Source organism: Halichoeres trimaculatus, unplaced genomic scaffold, assembly GCF_033239565.1.
Source record: "Halichoeres trimaculatus isolate MK-OKI-2021-1 unplaced genomic scaffold, fHalTri1.1 fHalTri1_scaffold_1, whole genome shotgun sequence".
Classification (NCBI taxonomy): Eukaryota; Metazoa; Chordata; class Actinopteri; order Labriformes; family Labridae; genus Halichoeres; species Halichoeres trimaculatus.
Genome location: NW_027437179.1, coordinates 36,964,735 through 36,981,787, shown reverse-complemented (window position 1 = coordinate 36,981,787; position 17,053 = coordinate 36,964,735). Strand labels below are relative to the sequence as shown.

General features: G+C 37.7%; 3 protein-coding genes across 4 annotated transcripts in view; 2 read left to right on the top strand and 1 right to left on the bottom strand.

The window, feature by feature from the left end:
• Positions 1-11,386, top strand: part of cers5 (ceramide synthase 5) — a 45,213-nt gene extending 33,827 nt beyond the window's left edge. The window contains exons 7-11 of one of the 2 annotated variants that reach the window (XR_012599120.1): positions 2,359-2,487; positions 2,874-2,980; positions 3,614-3,770; positions 7,438-7,603; positions 10,543-10,674. Coding sequence is in view for 1 of the 2 variants with exons in the window: in XM_074679763.1 (XP_074535864.1) it covers positions 2,359-2,487; positions 2,874-2,980; positions 3,614-3,770; positions 10,543-10,713 (564 nt within the window). In the remaining variant the exon portion in view is untranslated. Of the gene's footprint in view, positions 1-2,358; positions 2,488-2,873; positions 2,981-3,613; positions 3,771-7,437; positions 7,604-10,542 lie in introns of both variants that reach the window. The other variant, XM_074679763.1, reaches the window with a different exon arrangement.
• Positions 11,387-11,522: 136 nt separating this feature from the next.
• On the bottom strand, positions 11,523-13,626 carry cox14 (cytochrome c oxidase assembly factor COX14). Its single transcript, XM_074679779.1, has 2 exons — positions 13,477-13,626; positions 11,523-11,988 (listed from the first exon to the last, which is right to left on the bottom strand). Exon 2 carries the CDS (start codon positions 11,976-11,978, stop codon positions 11,802-11,804), a length of 177 nt encoding a protein of 58 aa, XP_074535880.1. The 5' UTR covers positions 11,979-11,988; positions 13,477-13,626; the 3' UTR covers positions 11,523-11,801.
• Positions 13,627-14,030: 404 nt separating this feature from the next.
• bcdin3d (BCDIN3 domain containing) lies at positions 14,031-15,807 on the top strand. Its single transcript, XM_074674895.1, has 2 exons — positions 14,031-14,277; positions 14,467-15,807. The coding sequence occupies exons 1-2, from the start codon at positions 14,068-14,070 to the stop codon at positions 14,998-15,000; spliced, it is 744 nt and encodes a 247-aa protein (XP_074530996.1). The 5' UTR covers positions 14,031-14,067; the 3' UTR covers positions 15,001-15,807.
• Positions 15,808-17,053: the final 1,246 nt, after the last annotated feature.

The following is a 17,053-nucleotide window of genomic DNA, read 5'->3' as shown; positions in this document are numbered from 1 at the left end:
TAAGTCATAGTCCCAGGATATGTTTTATGATGCTGCTAATGATGACCTCTCACACTTGTTGTATATCAGACCTTTGATACAGAAAAAAGAAATAACATGAGTCTAATCTAAGTATTGTCTTGCCTTTTATTGGTTGGATAAATGAAGCTTATTGTGCCATGACAGCAATGACTGAGGCAAAAGACGAATACCCTTCTCATTTGTTAATAAATACTTTCATTCACACACTGTGGGCAAAGCCGCTGATAATTGTGGCTCAAAGTATGCCAAACCCATATTTGGTAGTGTTTTCCAGACCTACACCCCATGCCATCCAATCAGAATGATGTTGTGTTGTGACGTTTGAGATCTGAAAACTCTGTTTACCAGCGTCTACATGAAAGCATGAAACCAGAGTTTTCCAAAATCTTCATTTTGGCCGGAGTTTTCAGAAAACATTGTTTGTGACGTAAAGCTGCAAACTTGTGTGGATGACGGGGGTATAAAAGATGTATAACAATATGAGCTGTTTACCCAGATACTTGGTTTCCCTCGGCTTTGACTTCTTTCACACTTCTAGTTGATTAAACATTTATTTTAACCTCTTAAGACCCAGCGTCTACATATGTAGAGACTAAATTTCTGCTTCTTAGACCCATGATACTTCATTTCTTTAAACTTTGACTGATTAGCCACATTTAGGGACACTGCCCACGTCATCTTTTGGTAAAATCACAACATTACACCCAAATATAATAACACTACTAAGAAACAACTAGTGGAGAACTCATAACACAAATAATCAAACTTCCTGTACAAAGACCGAGTTTAGGTGTTATACCTCCTCACTTATCCCAAATAGCAAGGTGAAATAAAAATGGCACACCAGACAAAAGCTCGGGTCTTAAGAGTTTGATAAAATTGTATCCCCAATACATCTGCTAACTTCAAGCTAGCTTTGGGCTGCTCTAAGACCAGTCAATCAATCAATCTTTATTTGTGTAGCGCCAAATCATAACAAGCGTTATCTCAAGACACTTTACAAAAACATTCACAGGCCTAGACCCGTAAATGTTAATGAAATTTTATTAGCAGAATATCAACATCAAGACAAGATAAGGAGTTTTATCTCATCTTAATCCACCATGAGTACAGGACTTTGCAGCATTTAGCAAGTTACAATGGCAAGGAAAAACTTCCCTTTAACGGGCAGAAACCTCAAACAGAACCAGACTCATGTTATGTCAAATCTGCTGCATTTGTTGTTTAATACACTTACATTTTAATCTGGACTCAAGCTCAGCTGAGTGCTCGGTGTTTATTTTCTTGTCTTAAAAACAGTTTTCTTCCACGTTAAAGTGTTTATTATTACTATTATTATTATTATCATTATTATTATTAAAGGCTGTTTACCTTATGGACGTGTAGAAAGAAAGAGCTGTGAGGTTAAATGCATTAGTGTGATCCACAGTTGTACCAGGATGCTCCTATGTCAGCATTAAATTTTACTTAAGATTTAATTTTCCATGAATTGTTAAGATAAACCCCCTATGCATTGTTTTTATTTTTATTTTTTGATCTAGTAGTGGTGAGCTGCCCCATTCTGTGGTTCATGTTGTAGTGAATACTGAAATGACTTATAAGGGAAAAAATTAGGGATGTCCCGATCACGTTTTTTTGCTCCCGATCCGATTCCGATTTTTTTATTTTGAGTAGCTGCCGACCCTGATATTTCCCGATTTGATCTTTCAGCAATGCATTAAGAAAAAAAGAAAAGAAAAAAACTCCTATAAGTTGTCCTTTGAGTTTTTATTTTATTTTATTTAAATGAAGGTATCATTCTATCCAACATGGATATAGCCTTTTTTCTCCACTTAGTGCAGCATTGGATCAACAAAATAAAAATAAAACTTCTCAGTGGTGCACCACAAGATTACCTCGTATGTGTGTGACAATACGGTTGCAATTTCTTGTTTGCAATTTCGTTGTACTTGTTATAATTACAAATAAAGTTTTGAAATGAATGATGATGTGCTAGTATACACATTTTAATTAAAAACAAGAACTAAGGCCCCAGGCTTTTTAAAAAATGACGTGATCAGCCCTGATTCCGATCACGTGATCGGATCGGGACATCCCTAGAAAAAATGATAATAATCTGGGAAAGCATTATGGAATAAGTCACTAAGACTTTATTTACTTGTCTAATTGATACTGAAATCTATGTGTAATGGAAAACAAACTGTGCTTTTCCTAATAGAAAAAAGATTAAATTTTCCTTTGTGACGCTGAAACTCTGGATTTCAAACTACAAAGATTTCAAAAAGTAAAATATCAACCTGTTTCATATCCTCCTTTTTTCTTTTGTTTTGATCCCAGGACTTTCTGATCATGTTCATCCATCACCTGGCGACAGTCAGCCTGATCAGCTTCTCGTACGTCAACAACATGGCGCGAGTGGGGAGCCTGGTGATGTGTGTGCACGATGCCTCTGACTTCCTGCTGGAGGTGAGCGCCAACGGTGGATCTTATTCAAACCATTCTGAAATAACTGTTCAATGTTTAAAACAATAAAATACATTAAAAATACTACACTCCATTTTTATGTTTAGGGTAACACACATAATCTGATGTGACAGGCTGTCAAACTATAACAAAAACCTTTCCACCTGCTCCTTAAACTTTTTACATAAAAAGTACCTTTTGGGTTAAAATGAAGGATTATATGCAGAAATGTGTGTCCTGAGAGTGTGCTGTGAACTTTATTATTCTTCACTATATTATTTTAAAGCATGTTTAGCTTTTTTTTAGGATTATTTGCTCTCAAATTTGACGTGTTGATTCAAGGTAAAAAAAAAATGCTCTGTTGCATCTGTTTTTCTTGTTTCTTCCAGGCTGCGAAGCTGGCCAACTACGCCAAGTACCAGCGCTTGTGTGACTTCCTTTTCATTGTGTTTAGCGTGGCATTCTTCATCACACGACTTGTTATATATCCAATATGGTGAGTTCCCTGAGAGACCTGCAGTCAGTGAGTAAATATCAGTTATATCTTGGTTCAGCCACCAGTTTGTAAATCAGAGGAACCTCGCAGCACCCCTCACTGCCTCACATTGTTTCACCCTGTGGAGATCCTCGCTCATGTTTCGGGTCCAGGGATCCATCTGGAACCGACTCATCCTCGACAAGGACCTGAATGTGGAAGCTCAGCCTCCAGAGAGCCAGACAAAAGGCAGCCGATCATTGGTGAAAGTAACCTGAGCAGCTATATTCAGTGTCTTGGTCTGGATGAGTGATAAAGCTAGGGTTGCCGCTGCAGCGATCTGGACTGAAATCCAAACCTCTGCTGGGGGAGGTGGGTCTGCTGACAACCCGCTGTCACTCAGCTGGATTTAAAGGAAGCCGTGACCTCACCTACACTCCGCCGTTCATGTAACTCCCCTGCTGGGCTGTCATTGTCCTGATGGGACTTACAGTCTGATATAATTGGCCTCATTGGAGGAGTGCTGATTAATGAGATGAAAACACGGCTCCTCTCTGCTTTTCCCTCTCACTGGGATAAATTATGCACATCAGAATGAGTTTGTCATGATTATAAGTAAATGATCACATATGTTCCTTCTCTCTTGTTTTCCAGGATCCTGAACTCCACTATGTTTGAGAGCTGGGCCATAGTGGGGCCGTACCCGTCCTGGTGGCTCTTTAACTCCTTACTGCTGGTGCTCCAAGTGCTGCACATCTTCTGGTCCTACCTCATAGCTCGAATAGCTCTCAAAGCTGTCCTACGAGGAAAGGTGGGTCAGAGCAGAAGTTACAGCTCACCCCAGTCGTAGAATCCCAGTTTAAAGAAGGAAGGGTGCACATCTCTTGTCAAGCCTTTAATAAGTTCATAATGATTTTTTATGTAGCAACTTTAAAAAATGAGGATTTGAAAAGTGTTTTAGCAAGTAGCAGAGCACAAATACCTGCAAAAAACGGAAATCTTATCAAGTGTTTTTGTCTTATTTTCAGTAGGAAATGCTGTTTTAGACTTAATATGAGCCACATTCAACTAACCAGTCCAGAAAAAATGTCTTATTTCAAGTTTTTAAAGACAATAATGAGGTCTGAATTTCTTGTTACATAAAACCTTCCAATGCAACGAGAGAAAAGACATTCTAGTTTTAAGCAAATTCTTGAGCAATTTTTTCTTTGTCCATAGGTAGATTTTTTTTCACTTGTTACAAGCAATTCAGAGCTCATTTTTGTCTCGAACTTGAGCCGTGTTTCCACTAAGCTGACCGGTTCAGTTTGTCTCGTTACGGTGCGCATTTTGTGGCGTTTCCACTGACTTATCCCGGGACAGATCCCCAAATAACAGAAAAAGCCGTCCCACTTTTTGGGACCCTTTCGAATGGGTGCCAGACTGAACCGATCTGTTCTTGGAAGGTGGAGCTACAACACTGCAGACCGTTGATTGGTCAAAAGAATCGTCACTTAAACCAACAGCGGCTGTATTTCTTCTGGCGGCACACAGACTTCTCCGGAACAAAGCTTAATTGTACTTTGTATCAAAGAGCTAAATGCCAATCACAGAGAGGACAAAATGCTGCATGTCTTCCATCTATGCTCTTTGTTTACTGTGTCACATTTTTCTTCTTTGTTGGATTTATTTCGGAGGTAAACTGTGTCGAACTGCTACGTCGTCACGTTTTTGTTTAACAGCTGCGGCTTTCAGCATCCGGCTTACATGCCGCCTACCATGAGAGTGCACAGTTTGCTGTGGAAACACAAACTACTTGAAACAAGACATTTTTTTGGACTGGTCAGGTGAATATGGCTCAAAACAAGTATAATAAGACAATTTTTGCTTAAAACAAGACAAAAACATTTGATAAGTTTGTTTTTTTGCAGTGTAAGAACAAAGAAAACAACACGAAGAGCACAAACACAAAAAAAGGACCCAAATAAGTCCTATTAATCTAGGACAAACAAAAACTCATGGGTACGTTTTTTACTGCATAGAAGTCCAAAAAGTTCATTTTGAGGTAAAATAAGTAACCAAATGAAGTACAGAGAAGTCTCTAGATTAAAATGTCTCTTATAAACATCTCATAATAGAAATGCAGACATCAGAGTGGAGAAGTTCTTAGTTTCCAAAGACAGAAGTTTCAATAGGAGCTCATTCTGGTCTTTTCAAAACAAAACTTTGCTGTTTTTAGTTTAAATTTCTCATTCATGGATATTTTTTTGAGGGCCAAATCTTTTTTTTATTGTTTTTTTTTTTTTAACAATTATACAAAAAACAACATGTATGCATCAATAATGTTTCATTTTAAACTGAAAAACAAAGCTCCAACAGAGCCCCTTTCCTTAATTTACCTTACACAAAGAAAAATAAAAGGAACATCAAGAAAACAGATTGTTAAATTGAAGTAAATACAAAAAATGACATAAATGAAATAAAAAAGACAAATATATGCATGTACATATATATGAATAAGCATACATACACATTAGGGGTTGGCGGTATACCCGTTTCATCACCGTCACTGGTATCAAAAGTTGTCAAGAAATGAATTTTACTATACCATAATTAGCACAGTAAGCACTGTTACACATAATTTAGTCCAAGTAGTAGTTAATCTATGTGGGCGATTTATTTCTCCTGACGTGAGACACTTCTCTGCCACAGGCATTCTGAAAATACACCCTTAAGGCCAGTAGCACCGAGTCAGTGACGTGACGGAGTGAACATTACCGCGTGCAGAAAGCGAAACAGCTGATGTGTGTGTAATGACGGCTGCCCTGTTTTGGACACAGGCTGTACATCACTATAGGGAAGTGTCTATGGTCAAACCTCAAAACCTAAAATGTGATACAACTATTTTTTAACAAAAGTAATGGTATTAAAATAAACGTTTTGAAGCAAACTGAAACCGTAGTAAGTGGACTGTGAGCCGCTACATTTTTCACAGGCTTTGAGTAAAAGTTGGAATAAAAGCTCAGAAACCTTTACAGGCTTCCGAAAAAACACAGAACATACGTTTGGGAAAACTTGGGGAACGAAAAACTAATAATGAAATGAAATGAAAAATACTTTATTTGTCCCAAAGGGAAATTCAGGAATAATGTTAATTTTTTACAAATTGGCATCCAAAATGTTACTAGTTAATTGCTCACCCTTTTAATTAAAATGCAAAAAGTTGTTTTTTTCTGCAAGTATTCTTCATTACTCAGACCCAGTTTAGTTTTTCTCTTCCAAAAGCACATTGTGGGCAAACGCCTTTTTCTAACCCAGTATTAGACATTTTCCACCTGCTAGGTACACTTATAACACAGAACAGAGTCAGAATCATGTTTTGAAAGACTTTACTTTTTTACATGTTTAATATAATACTGTTATCGCAATATGAAGGAAAAATACGGTGATTTAAATTTTGGGCCATATCGCCCACCCATAATACACATATACATGTAAATATACACACATATGTCCACACAGACACATACAATGTACAATAAGAGTTAATAAATACACAAGTGGTTCATGGATTTTGTAGTCAATTTTGTACTTCTGGCAATCATTACAAAACACTTAAAGATCTCTCCCCAGCTTTTAGAGGCTGTTACTGATCGATCTGTTTATTTGCTGATTAATTTATTTCTTTAAGAATAACTCATCATCAGATTACATCTAAACATTTACCCATAAAGTTGTGATAAACTTTTCCTCCCTCGTCTCATGAGATGATTGTGATTTGCAAAGGTTTATTATAGTTAAATTTCCACTGATATGTTTGGAAGTGATTAAAAAAAAGTTTTGAGATAAACTATTTTAATAAAGGATAAATCACATCGTCAATCATTTCATGAGAAGAGGTAAAAACTGTTTTCTTTGAACTTTACGAGCGACAGTGTATTACTTCGAGTGTTTTACTGAGTTACATGTAGCCCTGAGACATGTGAAACTTACTGGCGTGTCACTTTGAGTGATGGTGTCACTCTTCAGAGAGGTGATGAGCAGGTGCTGCTTGAAATGTTTGTGTTTATTTAAAATCCCCCCTGAGGCTCTGCGTCCTGTAGCTCTGTTTCTTTGTTTACTTAAAAGAGACGACGCAAAACATTTTTGTCCACTAGCTCACCAAGGTCTTTGCCCGAGAAAAACAAAGTTCCTAATTAGTGTTAAACTTCATCAACTTTTAATTTTACTGTTTCCATAAGTGCTTAAGTAAAATCAGGAAACTTTATCTTCTACTAAAGTCATTTTCTGGTTTGATTTCTGCACTTTTATTTAAATATGCCATATCAGAGCTACACTCCACTACAACGGATTTAATAACTGTTGTTTTTAAGAAGTATCCGCCTCGTTCGTCTCTGAGCTGAACGTCTTCAGACATTATCACCTCTCAGCTGTTTTTGCTGCTTCCACACTTTTTCTATCCCTGACTCTGTCCCTGACTTTCTCTTTTCTCTCTGCAGACGCTGTTTGTTTCCTCTCCCTCTGGAATGAGACAGGGAGATCCTGTCTTTCTGTCTATCTTTGTCCACTGAGCCTCCTCCTCCTCCTCTTCTCCTTCCTCCTCTGCCGCTCTCACTTTCTGTTTGCTTTGTCCTCCTGAGACCTCTAACCTCCTCTGTCACTGCTGTAAGTTTCCTGTGGTTTTGATTTAATCACTGTCACCTGTTTGAGTTCCCTTCTGGTGAATGGTCGGTGCAGTTTCAGAGAGTTTAATCTGGTGTTTCTGTCTCTGATGAGCTCAGATTAACTCGCTGACACAGAGCTGAGAGCAGTCAGAGCTGTAGATGATGAGCAGTGAGGTAATGGTGTTATGAATGTCAGGTATGTTGAACTGTTTCTCATTAGAGAGGAGTGTGTTTGGATTGGGCTGCACCTCCACCCTGTGGCTACACACAACATCAGTCATTTCAAGAAGTATTACAGATCTGCTTTTTCAAACAAGAGTCTAACTTTTCAGAATAATGATGCATCTTTACTAAATAAACCCTTAACTTTTCTCTCAACCTAAATGGTCTGAAACCAACGCTGACAAAAAAACAATCATAAAATCACCAGAAAAGACTAACATGTAAAGAAAAGGCAGAGGAAAACGAGGATGGATTAAAAACATAGGTTTATTTATAATAAATAATTCCTGGAAAATAAAAAAGAAATTGGAATGAATTCAGAAAATACACAGTGTGTTATTTCTGGTTGTATTCACACACATGGGAAATCATCTGTGACCTCCACATTCCTCCTGCGACCCGTTCTGCACATCCTGACCCTCGTGTTGGGAACTGAACTATAAGTCAAGGAAACAGCGATTACGCCGACCCTGCTCGTATAGTTTCACTCTTATATTTCTTTATTGAACCTTTTTCTGTCTCTGTAAGAGCCACGGGGGAGCTCCATGGACTCTGGACACTCATAAAATCAAACTCCGTCATCATTTTGGAATTAAAGCAGAAAGAAAGCAGGGTTTCTATAAACGACTGAGCTCCATGTGAACTGTACTGATTCTGGGTCACACCATGTGTGTGTTTGTATTTCAGATTAAAGGAAATTTTTATTTTTTGAAAGCTTTGACCTCAAAAAGTTTGTTTACCCCTGTTAGTAGCTAAAAAAATTAACTTTTATTTTGATGGAGTGCTCCACTTTTTTATTTCATTTTCTGTATCTGTGTTCTGCAGAAGGGAATCGGGGACACTGGAAAAAAATAAAACAAAAACTCCCATTTTCTTTTTCTTTTTTTTTATTGTTATTTTTTCTGAGAAAAAAAGTCAGAGTTCAGAGATTACAGTCAGAATTCTCACCCTTTTCTCAGAAAAAAAAGTTATTAAAAAAACACAAATTTGGATGTTTTAAAAAAAATATATATTTTTTTTTCAGTTGCCCTAATCCCCTTTCGTAGTATTCAACTATCACAATTTTTTTGTTTTAAACTATTCAGCTGAAAAACCTTCAAGAAAAGGGAATTTAAATCACATCAAATGCTTAATGAAAAAAATATTATATCCTTTTTTTTTATTGTATCTGCGTAATAATTTTCAGTTTTATTTCAAAATAAAATAGTTCTAAGAAAAGATAAAATCAAATAGATTCAGTCTTCAACCTTGGATTTTACATCACAGTGATTTTGGACACTGTTTAAAATAAGAATTTTATATTTTTTTACATTCAGGTTTACTAGCAATAAAAAAAACTTTAATAGTCCCTTTTAAAATATTACTCAGATAGGTTGAGGGGATGTGTTTTCACAAATGAAGGAACTGTTGTATTGAAACAGTGAATTTTTTGATGCTATTTTGTCTATTTAAGATTAAACTGATAAAAGTGGTATTTTATTTAAATAGCGCTTTTCAAGATACTAAGACACTTTAAAAAAATTTTTTTTAAAAACACAAAACAGAATAAAACAAAGGTCTGAGCTTCAACAGCTGAAAGCTGCTGCTCTGATTAAACATGTAAATGGATGTAATGTTAGAAAGCCGTTGAAGGTGATGATGTTAGATTTCTCTTTAAAAATTTGAGAAAAAAAAAACTAACAAAATTTCACCATGTCATCAAAAATGGCATTTTGTGGGAAAAAAGAAATCACAATCCTGTCTTTAGTTTTTTGGGGGGGTATTTTGTAGAAACTTAATGGAGCCCAAAGCTGCTAGAAATGCTGAGATTTTTGGCCTGACCATGACGCCACAAAATATACAAAGAATAGTGAACCCTAAAATATTACTCAGAAAGGTTGAGGGGACATGTTTTCACGAATGCAGAACTGTTGCATTAAAACAGTGAAATGTTTGATGCTATTTTTTCCATTTGAGATACAATACTGATAATATTTTATTTTATTTAAATAGTGCTTTTCAAGATACTAAGACACCTTATAAATAAATAAATAAATAAAAACATACAAAATACATTGAAAACAAAACAAAATCAAACAAAGGTCTGAGCCTCAACAGCTGAAAGCTGCCATTTTGATTAAAGGTGTTTGGAGCAGGGATGTAAATGTTGGAAGGACATTGAAGGTGATGTTGGACGTGTCTGAAATTTTGAAAAAAAAAAAAAAAATTCAACATGTCATTTCAAAAAATGATATTCTGTGAAAAAAGAACATATAATTCTGTCCTTAATTCATTATTTTTGGTATTTTGTAGAAACTTAATGGAGCCCAAAGCTGCTGAAAATGCAGAGATTTTTGGCCTGACGAAACAATAATGCCACAAAATATACAAAATTAGTGAACCCTTGTATAAGCCTCAAGAAATGTTCTGCAAACTTTGACAAGTCTTTCATGACTTCTACAATTATTTATTTACAATACATACAACAATCGACCAGTTTTTGCTCAAATTTCAGGTCAATAACTTCTCTGTTTTTGGTTTAATATTTAATATTTCTTCAGCATGGGCCTTAAAACCCAATAAGTTTGATAGCGGCTTATAAAAATAAGTTTTTAAAATGACCTGCATCATGTGATTGGTGCCTGAGATTCCTCTGTTAATCATTTATTGTTTCACTAGTGCAGCTCTCCTCACATCCTGCCGGTTTCACTGATGTTTCCTGTTTCATCATCTCTCCAGGTGTGTAACGACGTCCGCAGTGACATAGAGAGCAGCTCAGAGGAAGAGCTCGACTCGCCCTCTGGCGACTTTAAAGCCTCGCCTCACGCCAACAAAGGAGAGAACGGCACCAACGGCCACTGTGCCACCGCTGCCAAAGCCCGGGTGCAGAACCACAACAGCAGCTGGTGACACGCAGCCCAACGCTGGGAGCCCCCTGCAGTCCGTCCCTCACACCATGCTGTTTATGACATTCCCCCAACACACACACACACACACACTCACACACACACCCTGCTATACACTGACAGTGAGTGCACACAGATCCTCTTTGTGATGAACCAAAGGTGTATAAAGACGCTGACGTCTGCCTGAAGGAGCAGTGACAGCTCCTGGAGGCAACAAATGAGATGGAAATCTAGTGATTTGCCTTGTGTTTTCAAACGATGGGATTTATTTGCTGCCAGATGTTTGCTGGTTTCAACGTTCTCTCCCAGTTTTATTGGTCAGATGAACTTGATTATTTTTGTGTTGAGGGTTATTTCACACTGAGTCATAAAGGGCAGAAAAGTGCTGCTCCAGGGGCTCAAACATTGAAGCGTTTTCTGTTAAACAGCAGGTTCTGATCATAAAAATAAATGTTAACGCTGCGGTTTTATCAGCTCTTAAAGAAGGGCACCTGCTGTGAGAGTGTGTGTGTTAAAAGTACACACGCTTAAGCTTAACCAGCAGTGTTTCTGCCCTTTTTGATTTAGGTTGGTTTTACCTTCAGACGCTTTGTTTGTGACTATTTGTTTTACTGTTTTTTACGACTTCTGAGACCAAATGTGTTTGAACTGTTTGATGTCACTGCCTATAGAGGAATCCAGGTATGAGGACCGTACCAAATGTTTGGTATCACGTTCTCACTTGAGTGCCTTGTAAAAGATATATTTCCAAATATATTCTGTTGTAAAAACACATCTTTCTCTGTGCAGTTTGTAAAGATTACAGAGTTCAGCTCATTTAAAGGCATTTAATTTAATATAATACAAACAATTACAGCCGTCTCCGACATCAACATCGATTTCAAGCAGGTGAATGAAGCAAATATGTTCTCAGTGAATTTGCTCGGTAAAGCTCTGATGATGACACACTTTTCTGTGTGAGCCTTACAGAAATTGGACAAATATCCACAGAAGATTCAACATCTTCATGATTTAGTGGTGGACAAAAAGCGAGGGGAGGAATGGGAAACGTCCACATTTGTGCAAAGAAAGAAGAGCAGTCCATGTGAAGCGTCAGTCTTTGATGACTTCAGGATCCTGGTTCTCTGCGGCCAGCTGCAGCTGTTTTTGCCTCTGCATGTAGCGGTAGCCTCGCATTGCGCAGAGGTAGCCCCCGTAGACCGTCAGCAGCATCATCGAAGCGGAGAACGCCCTGTAGCCGATGTCAGCCAGGCGCTTTCCAGTGACCATGATGACGATCCTGAGTGAAGAAAAAACAAGAAGTCAGCGCAGGTTTAACAGGAAATAGATACCAAGCAGAACAGATGGAGAAAGACCAGTTAGGTTTTCGTGGGATTTTACGTTGTGCTTGGTTTGCCTGCTAGCATTTGGTCATAATTTACCACTGAACAGTTTCTCAGCAATATCAATCAATGTTTTTACACCAAACAAAAAGAGCAGTTTGAGACACAACTTGTAATTCCTGAGAAGATCAAGGCTTTAAAATAGTGTTTTCCACAGGGACTACAGTTCACAACACTAATCCCTACTAAGGTTTTTCAGCCATTAAAATTAAGAAACTTTAAGGACATAATTGTGGTGTGTGAAGTACAGAAAAATAAATTAGATATGAGTGCAGGTCTGTTGCTCATCAGCCAGGATTTAGAATTGAATTGAATAGAATATTGTTGTATTGATTCCCCATATGGGAATTTTTTTTGCCACAGCAGCTCACAGAAAAAGTGCAACAAATGCAACAACAATAAAATAGAATAGCAAAAGAATAGGAATATGAAATTACAAATTCGAAGAAATATAGAAAGTAGAAAAATATTATTTACATTTTTATATAAATGTACACAAATACATCACAGTACTGGGATGATGTGCAACAAAAAGCCAGTATAGTTTTTTAATACTGGATGGCATAAGGTAAGAGTTTGGTTTGTTATGATGTGTTATGGAGTCTTATTGCAGTTGGTGGCTCTCTCAAAGTTGGTGGAGTTTGCATTAAGTCTTAAGTGATTTTACAAAAGTGGTTCTGAGTAAAAGATTATCTGCAGAATAACCTTTTACAGTCACTGCAAGTTTTCCTTGTGGATCTGCTGCAGCTTTTTATTATCTTTAAACTATGACTAACCACTTTTTAGAAGTAAGTATTTTTGATACTTAAACTCAGAATTTACATGGTAAAAATTAATCAAATTCCTGAAACGTAGAACTTAATACAGACTGAAAAACAAAGCTGAAATGTCATATTTGTCTTTATTCTAACTTTTAAAGACCTGGTTTTGAACAAACTTGTAAAGATGGCATAAGTGGCAGTAAACACCTTGATTACATGTAGCATTCATCACAGAGACCACTAACGGTATTAATAATCATCAATCATGAGCATAAATAAAATACATGCGTTGTAGTATTTTAAGTATTTATTTGACTACTCTGTTGAGGAGAGATCAATCCTCATGCTGTCAGGAACATGTACAATGTTAACTACGTTTTCCTCCTTCCGTCAAGTCTCAAACAAAGAATAAGGACATAGGACACTGGCTCAACGTAGAGGTTGAAAGAGCCGTGTGTGATCTTTATGACTGCAACACATTACTCTTATTTAGGACCATTCATATCTGTCATCTTGTCGGTCAGTACTGCACTCCAGGAAACCATTTACACTCAGATTTGTACAGTTTAAAGCTCACGTTTTCCTCACAGCGTCCGACCATAACTATTATATTGTCTTTCTTACCTTTATTTTAACCAGACGTACACAAAAACAGGTTCTTATGGGTTATTCCTCTTCAATGTCAGCAGCACGCCAACATGAGAAATTAGCACACAAGCTAACTAACCTTCGCTTTCGTAAGGTACGGCAGCCTGTAAGGGTATTATCTGTTGTTCTGAGTGAAACTGCTGAAATAATGTATAGCGCGCGCCCTGCTGGATGGGAGTACGTACTGTTCGTATTTCCAAATTACACTACAGTTCATTCTATTTTAGTAACTGCGCGTGGATTTTTATGTTTAAATTATTAAATTGACCTGATTTTATTAATTAATTTATTTCAACCAAAACTCAGATTAACATTTGAAACGTTTTTTTTTTTTATCCAACGACGTGTTTTGGTTTTAGTTTTACAAATATGAAAATTAACCTTCGAAACATTTTTTTTCCTTTAATTTTTTTTTTACTTTCACTCTTTTATTTTCAATTGCTACACTATCTCTAAAATATATATTATTATCTATTAAACCAAACTTTTGCGCTTTGTTCACCACGACCACAGCAAGCCGTTAACCCGGAAGTGGATGGTAGGAGGCGGGCTTACTGCTCTTCTACAATGGCAACATGCGTGATAAATCCCACAGCTGATGAAGACGATTTAAACAATGATCCAGGAACTGCCCGTTATGGAAACTTTATAAATTATTACACCTTTAATCCTCCTGAAAACCGTCTGAGTCTGATTCCAGAGACTCTGCTCCAGGACTTGTGTCACAATGATGGACAGAGAGAGACGCTGATACTGGACGTTGGCTGCAATTCAGGGGTATGTGAAGAAAATACATCCACATTCTATGTGAACCTGCCATTCTTAAGATAATTTAACACAGCATGGAAAATAATAATGAAGTAAAGCTAGCCAATTATTTTGGTTGCTACTTTTAGTTCAAAATCAACAGTCTAGCTTGAGTTACAACCCTTTTTGTGTGGTATAATGAGTCATCTGCTGTTCCAGGATCTGAGTGTGGCTTTATACAGACACCTGGTCCAGGAGTCAGAGAAAAGTAAAGTTCATCTCCTGGGCTTCGACCTCGATGAGAAGCTCATCCAGCGGGCTCAGCAGGCCAACCCCCTCCCCAACAACATCTCCTTCATCCCTCTGGACATCACCCAGGACACACAGCAGCTGCAGGACTACCTCACCCAGCGTGGCAGCTCCCACTTCCACCTGTGTGCGTGCTTTGCTGTCACCATGTGGGTCCATCTGAACCACGGAGACGCCGGCCTGCTGCAGCTGCTCTCTCGTCTGGCCTCCATCAGCCAGCATCTGCTGCTGGAGGTTCAGCCGTGGAAGTGTTATCGCAATGCAGCTCGGCGCCTCAGGAAGGCTGGCCGCTCTGACTTTGAACATTTTAAGACTCTAAAGATCCACGGAGACGTAGAGACACACGTTAAGGAGCATCTGGAGAAAAACTGTGGCATGGAGCTGGTCCAGATCTTTGGAAAAACGACGTGGAGCCGTAAACCGATGCTTTTTAAAAAGAGATGAGAGACTGAAGGAGTGTGCGGAGGAGCTGCAGACCAACACTGAAGTCACCTTTTATACAAATCTGAATATTTAATGTTCATAGCTTTTTAAAGTAATAAGTGCTCATCTTTACCCTGGGGAGAATTCAATTCTTCAGTCTTGTTTTTACTTAAGATGTGAATGTGAAAATTGCTAAAAAGGAAAATCCATTCATCACAGACTCCCAGACCATGAGGAGTGGTCTTCGCATATTTTGTATTACCCATCCACAGTTCAAATTCCAGAGATGTTTTGTGAATAAATTGTTTTAAAACATCAGTTTAATTTTTCTGAAAATTCTTTTTTCAAGTGCCAGAAGAAAAAAGCACTTTTGGCTGCAGAAATTTCATGCATATTTTAAAGTGAAATGTCTCAAAGTTTCATTCAGGCTGTTGATTTTACTCAAACATGAAAGAGAAAATAAACATTTCCTCACAATTTGAAATACTTTTACTGATGAAAATGTCTTGATCTGAAATCGTCAGACTCTTAAAATCTGAGGCTAAATTGTCAAGGAGTGTGATGTATCCTGTGCCCTGCACTGGACTGGATTCAAAGTGGTTTCACTGAATCTGGATCAAAATTTGGTTGGATAAAGTTAACACAGCAGTTTGGACTTTTTGAAAATTTTGAAAAAGTTTTCCATACAGGATTTAAAATGTAAAATAATTATCTTTTGGGAAAGTATTTATGAATGAAAGATTGTTACTAATAAAATATTGAACCAAAAACAAAAGGAGGATTTGCTGATGGATGTTTGAAGAAACAAAAGAAAGAACAGAGAGTAAATCATTTCCAAACTACACCGGGGTTTCCAATTGCAGTTGTGTGCACAGAAAAGGGACAGGCCTTTGTGGCTCAGTTGTTGAAAAACACCCTCTGAAGTGACCTCTCAGGAGCCAAAATGTGTGTGAAAGTGCCCACCTGGTTTGCAAAACACTCTTAACTACTTTCTTAGATGGTTAAAATATGATAAACTGCCTTCCTGGGGTGCAATAATACACATTGTTTGTGCCTTTTTTGCCCCTGCCCTCTAAAAAGTATGTGCACACCACTAAGCCTGGGAGTTTTTTTTTGTTGTTGTTGTTTCGCATCATGAAGTGATGAACATGTCACGATTACATGAGAGTGGGTATCATGGCACCAAACTAAACTGGGTGGGTGTATCAGAAGAAAATGGCAGATTTTATTGGTGCAAAAGATCCCAGTTTGTTGATATGCTTTTGCAATGATACAGCACAACTTTACATTTGTTTTTAAATTATTTTGCAGACCCCCTAGCTATGGTTCATGGACCACAGTTTGAGAAACTCTGCCTTAGCGGAGTTTCAAATCCCTGAAGCGTTTCCACATTTTTCAGGGTGCGGCTGTGGCTCAGTGGCAGAGTCGCCTCTCAATCAGAAAGTTGGGGACTCGATTCCAGCTCCTGCATTCACGTGACAATTGCTCCCGCTGTTGGTCAGTGGTGTGTGGATGGGTGTGAATGTGTTAGTTAAAAAACTGATGGTTCCCAATAGAAACCTCTGCCATCAGTGTGTGAATGGGTGAATAAGACCAGGAGTGTAGAGTACTTTGAGAGGTGAGAAAGACTAGAAAAGCACTATGTCAGTACTGGTACATTTACTTTTTACCAAAGGACAGAGCCTAGCGGTTTCCACTCAAACTGTTAGTTCTGACTTCACTCATTTAAAAATCAACTCAAACATCGACATATTCATAAAAAATTCTACGAACAGCTGACTTTCATGGCCTCCTTTTCTATAGTCTGCCTAACAGTATCTTGTACCTTTATTTATTTTTCACAAAATTTCAAACATCTTGGAGTTTCCCTAAAGTGCTGTATGGTTCCCTTTAATTTTAGGAAAAATATGGACAGAAATACACTGTCTGGCCAGTGGCAAGATCTTGGGTGAAAATTAATGCAACAGCAAATGTGTGGTAAACAAAGCTAAAGTGTGTGGCCTTTATTTTTTGGTGGTGACTTTTTTTTTGCCAGGCAGTGTATTTTTAAGGAGATAAATTCAAGGAAACAGCA

Excerpts from the sequence above, each read along its gene's own strand:
- cox14 (XM_074679779.1), bottom strand. The coding sequence starts at position 11,978 with ATGGTCACTGGAAAGCGCCTGGCTGACATCGGCTACAGGGCGTTCTCC.
- bcdin3d (XM_074674895.1), top strand. The coding sequence starts at position 14,068 with ATGGCAACATGCGTGATAAATCCCACAGCTGATGAAGACGATTTAAAC. Across the intron at positions 14,278-14,466 it reads ACGTTGGCTGCAATTCAGGG|GATCTGAGTGTGGCTTTATA; the intron begins GTATGTGAAGAA and ends CTGCTGTTCCAG.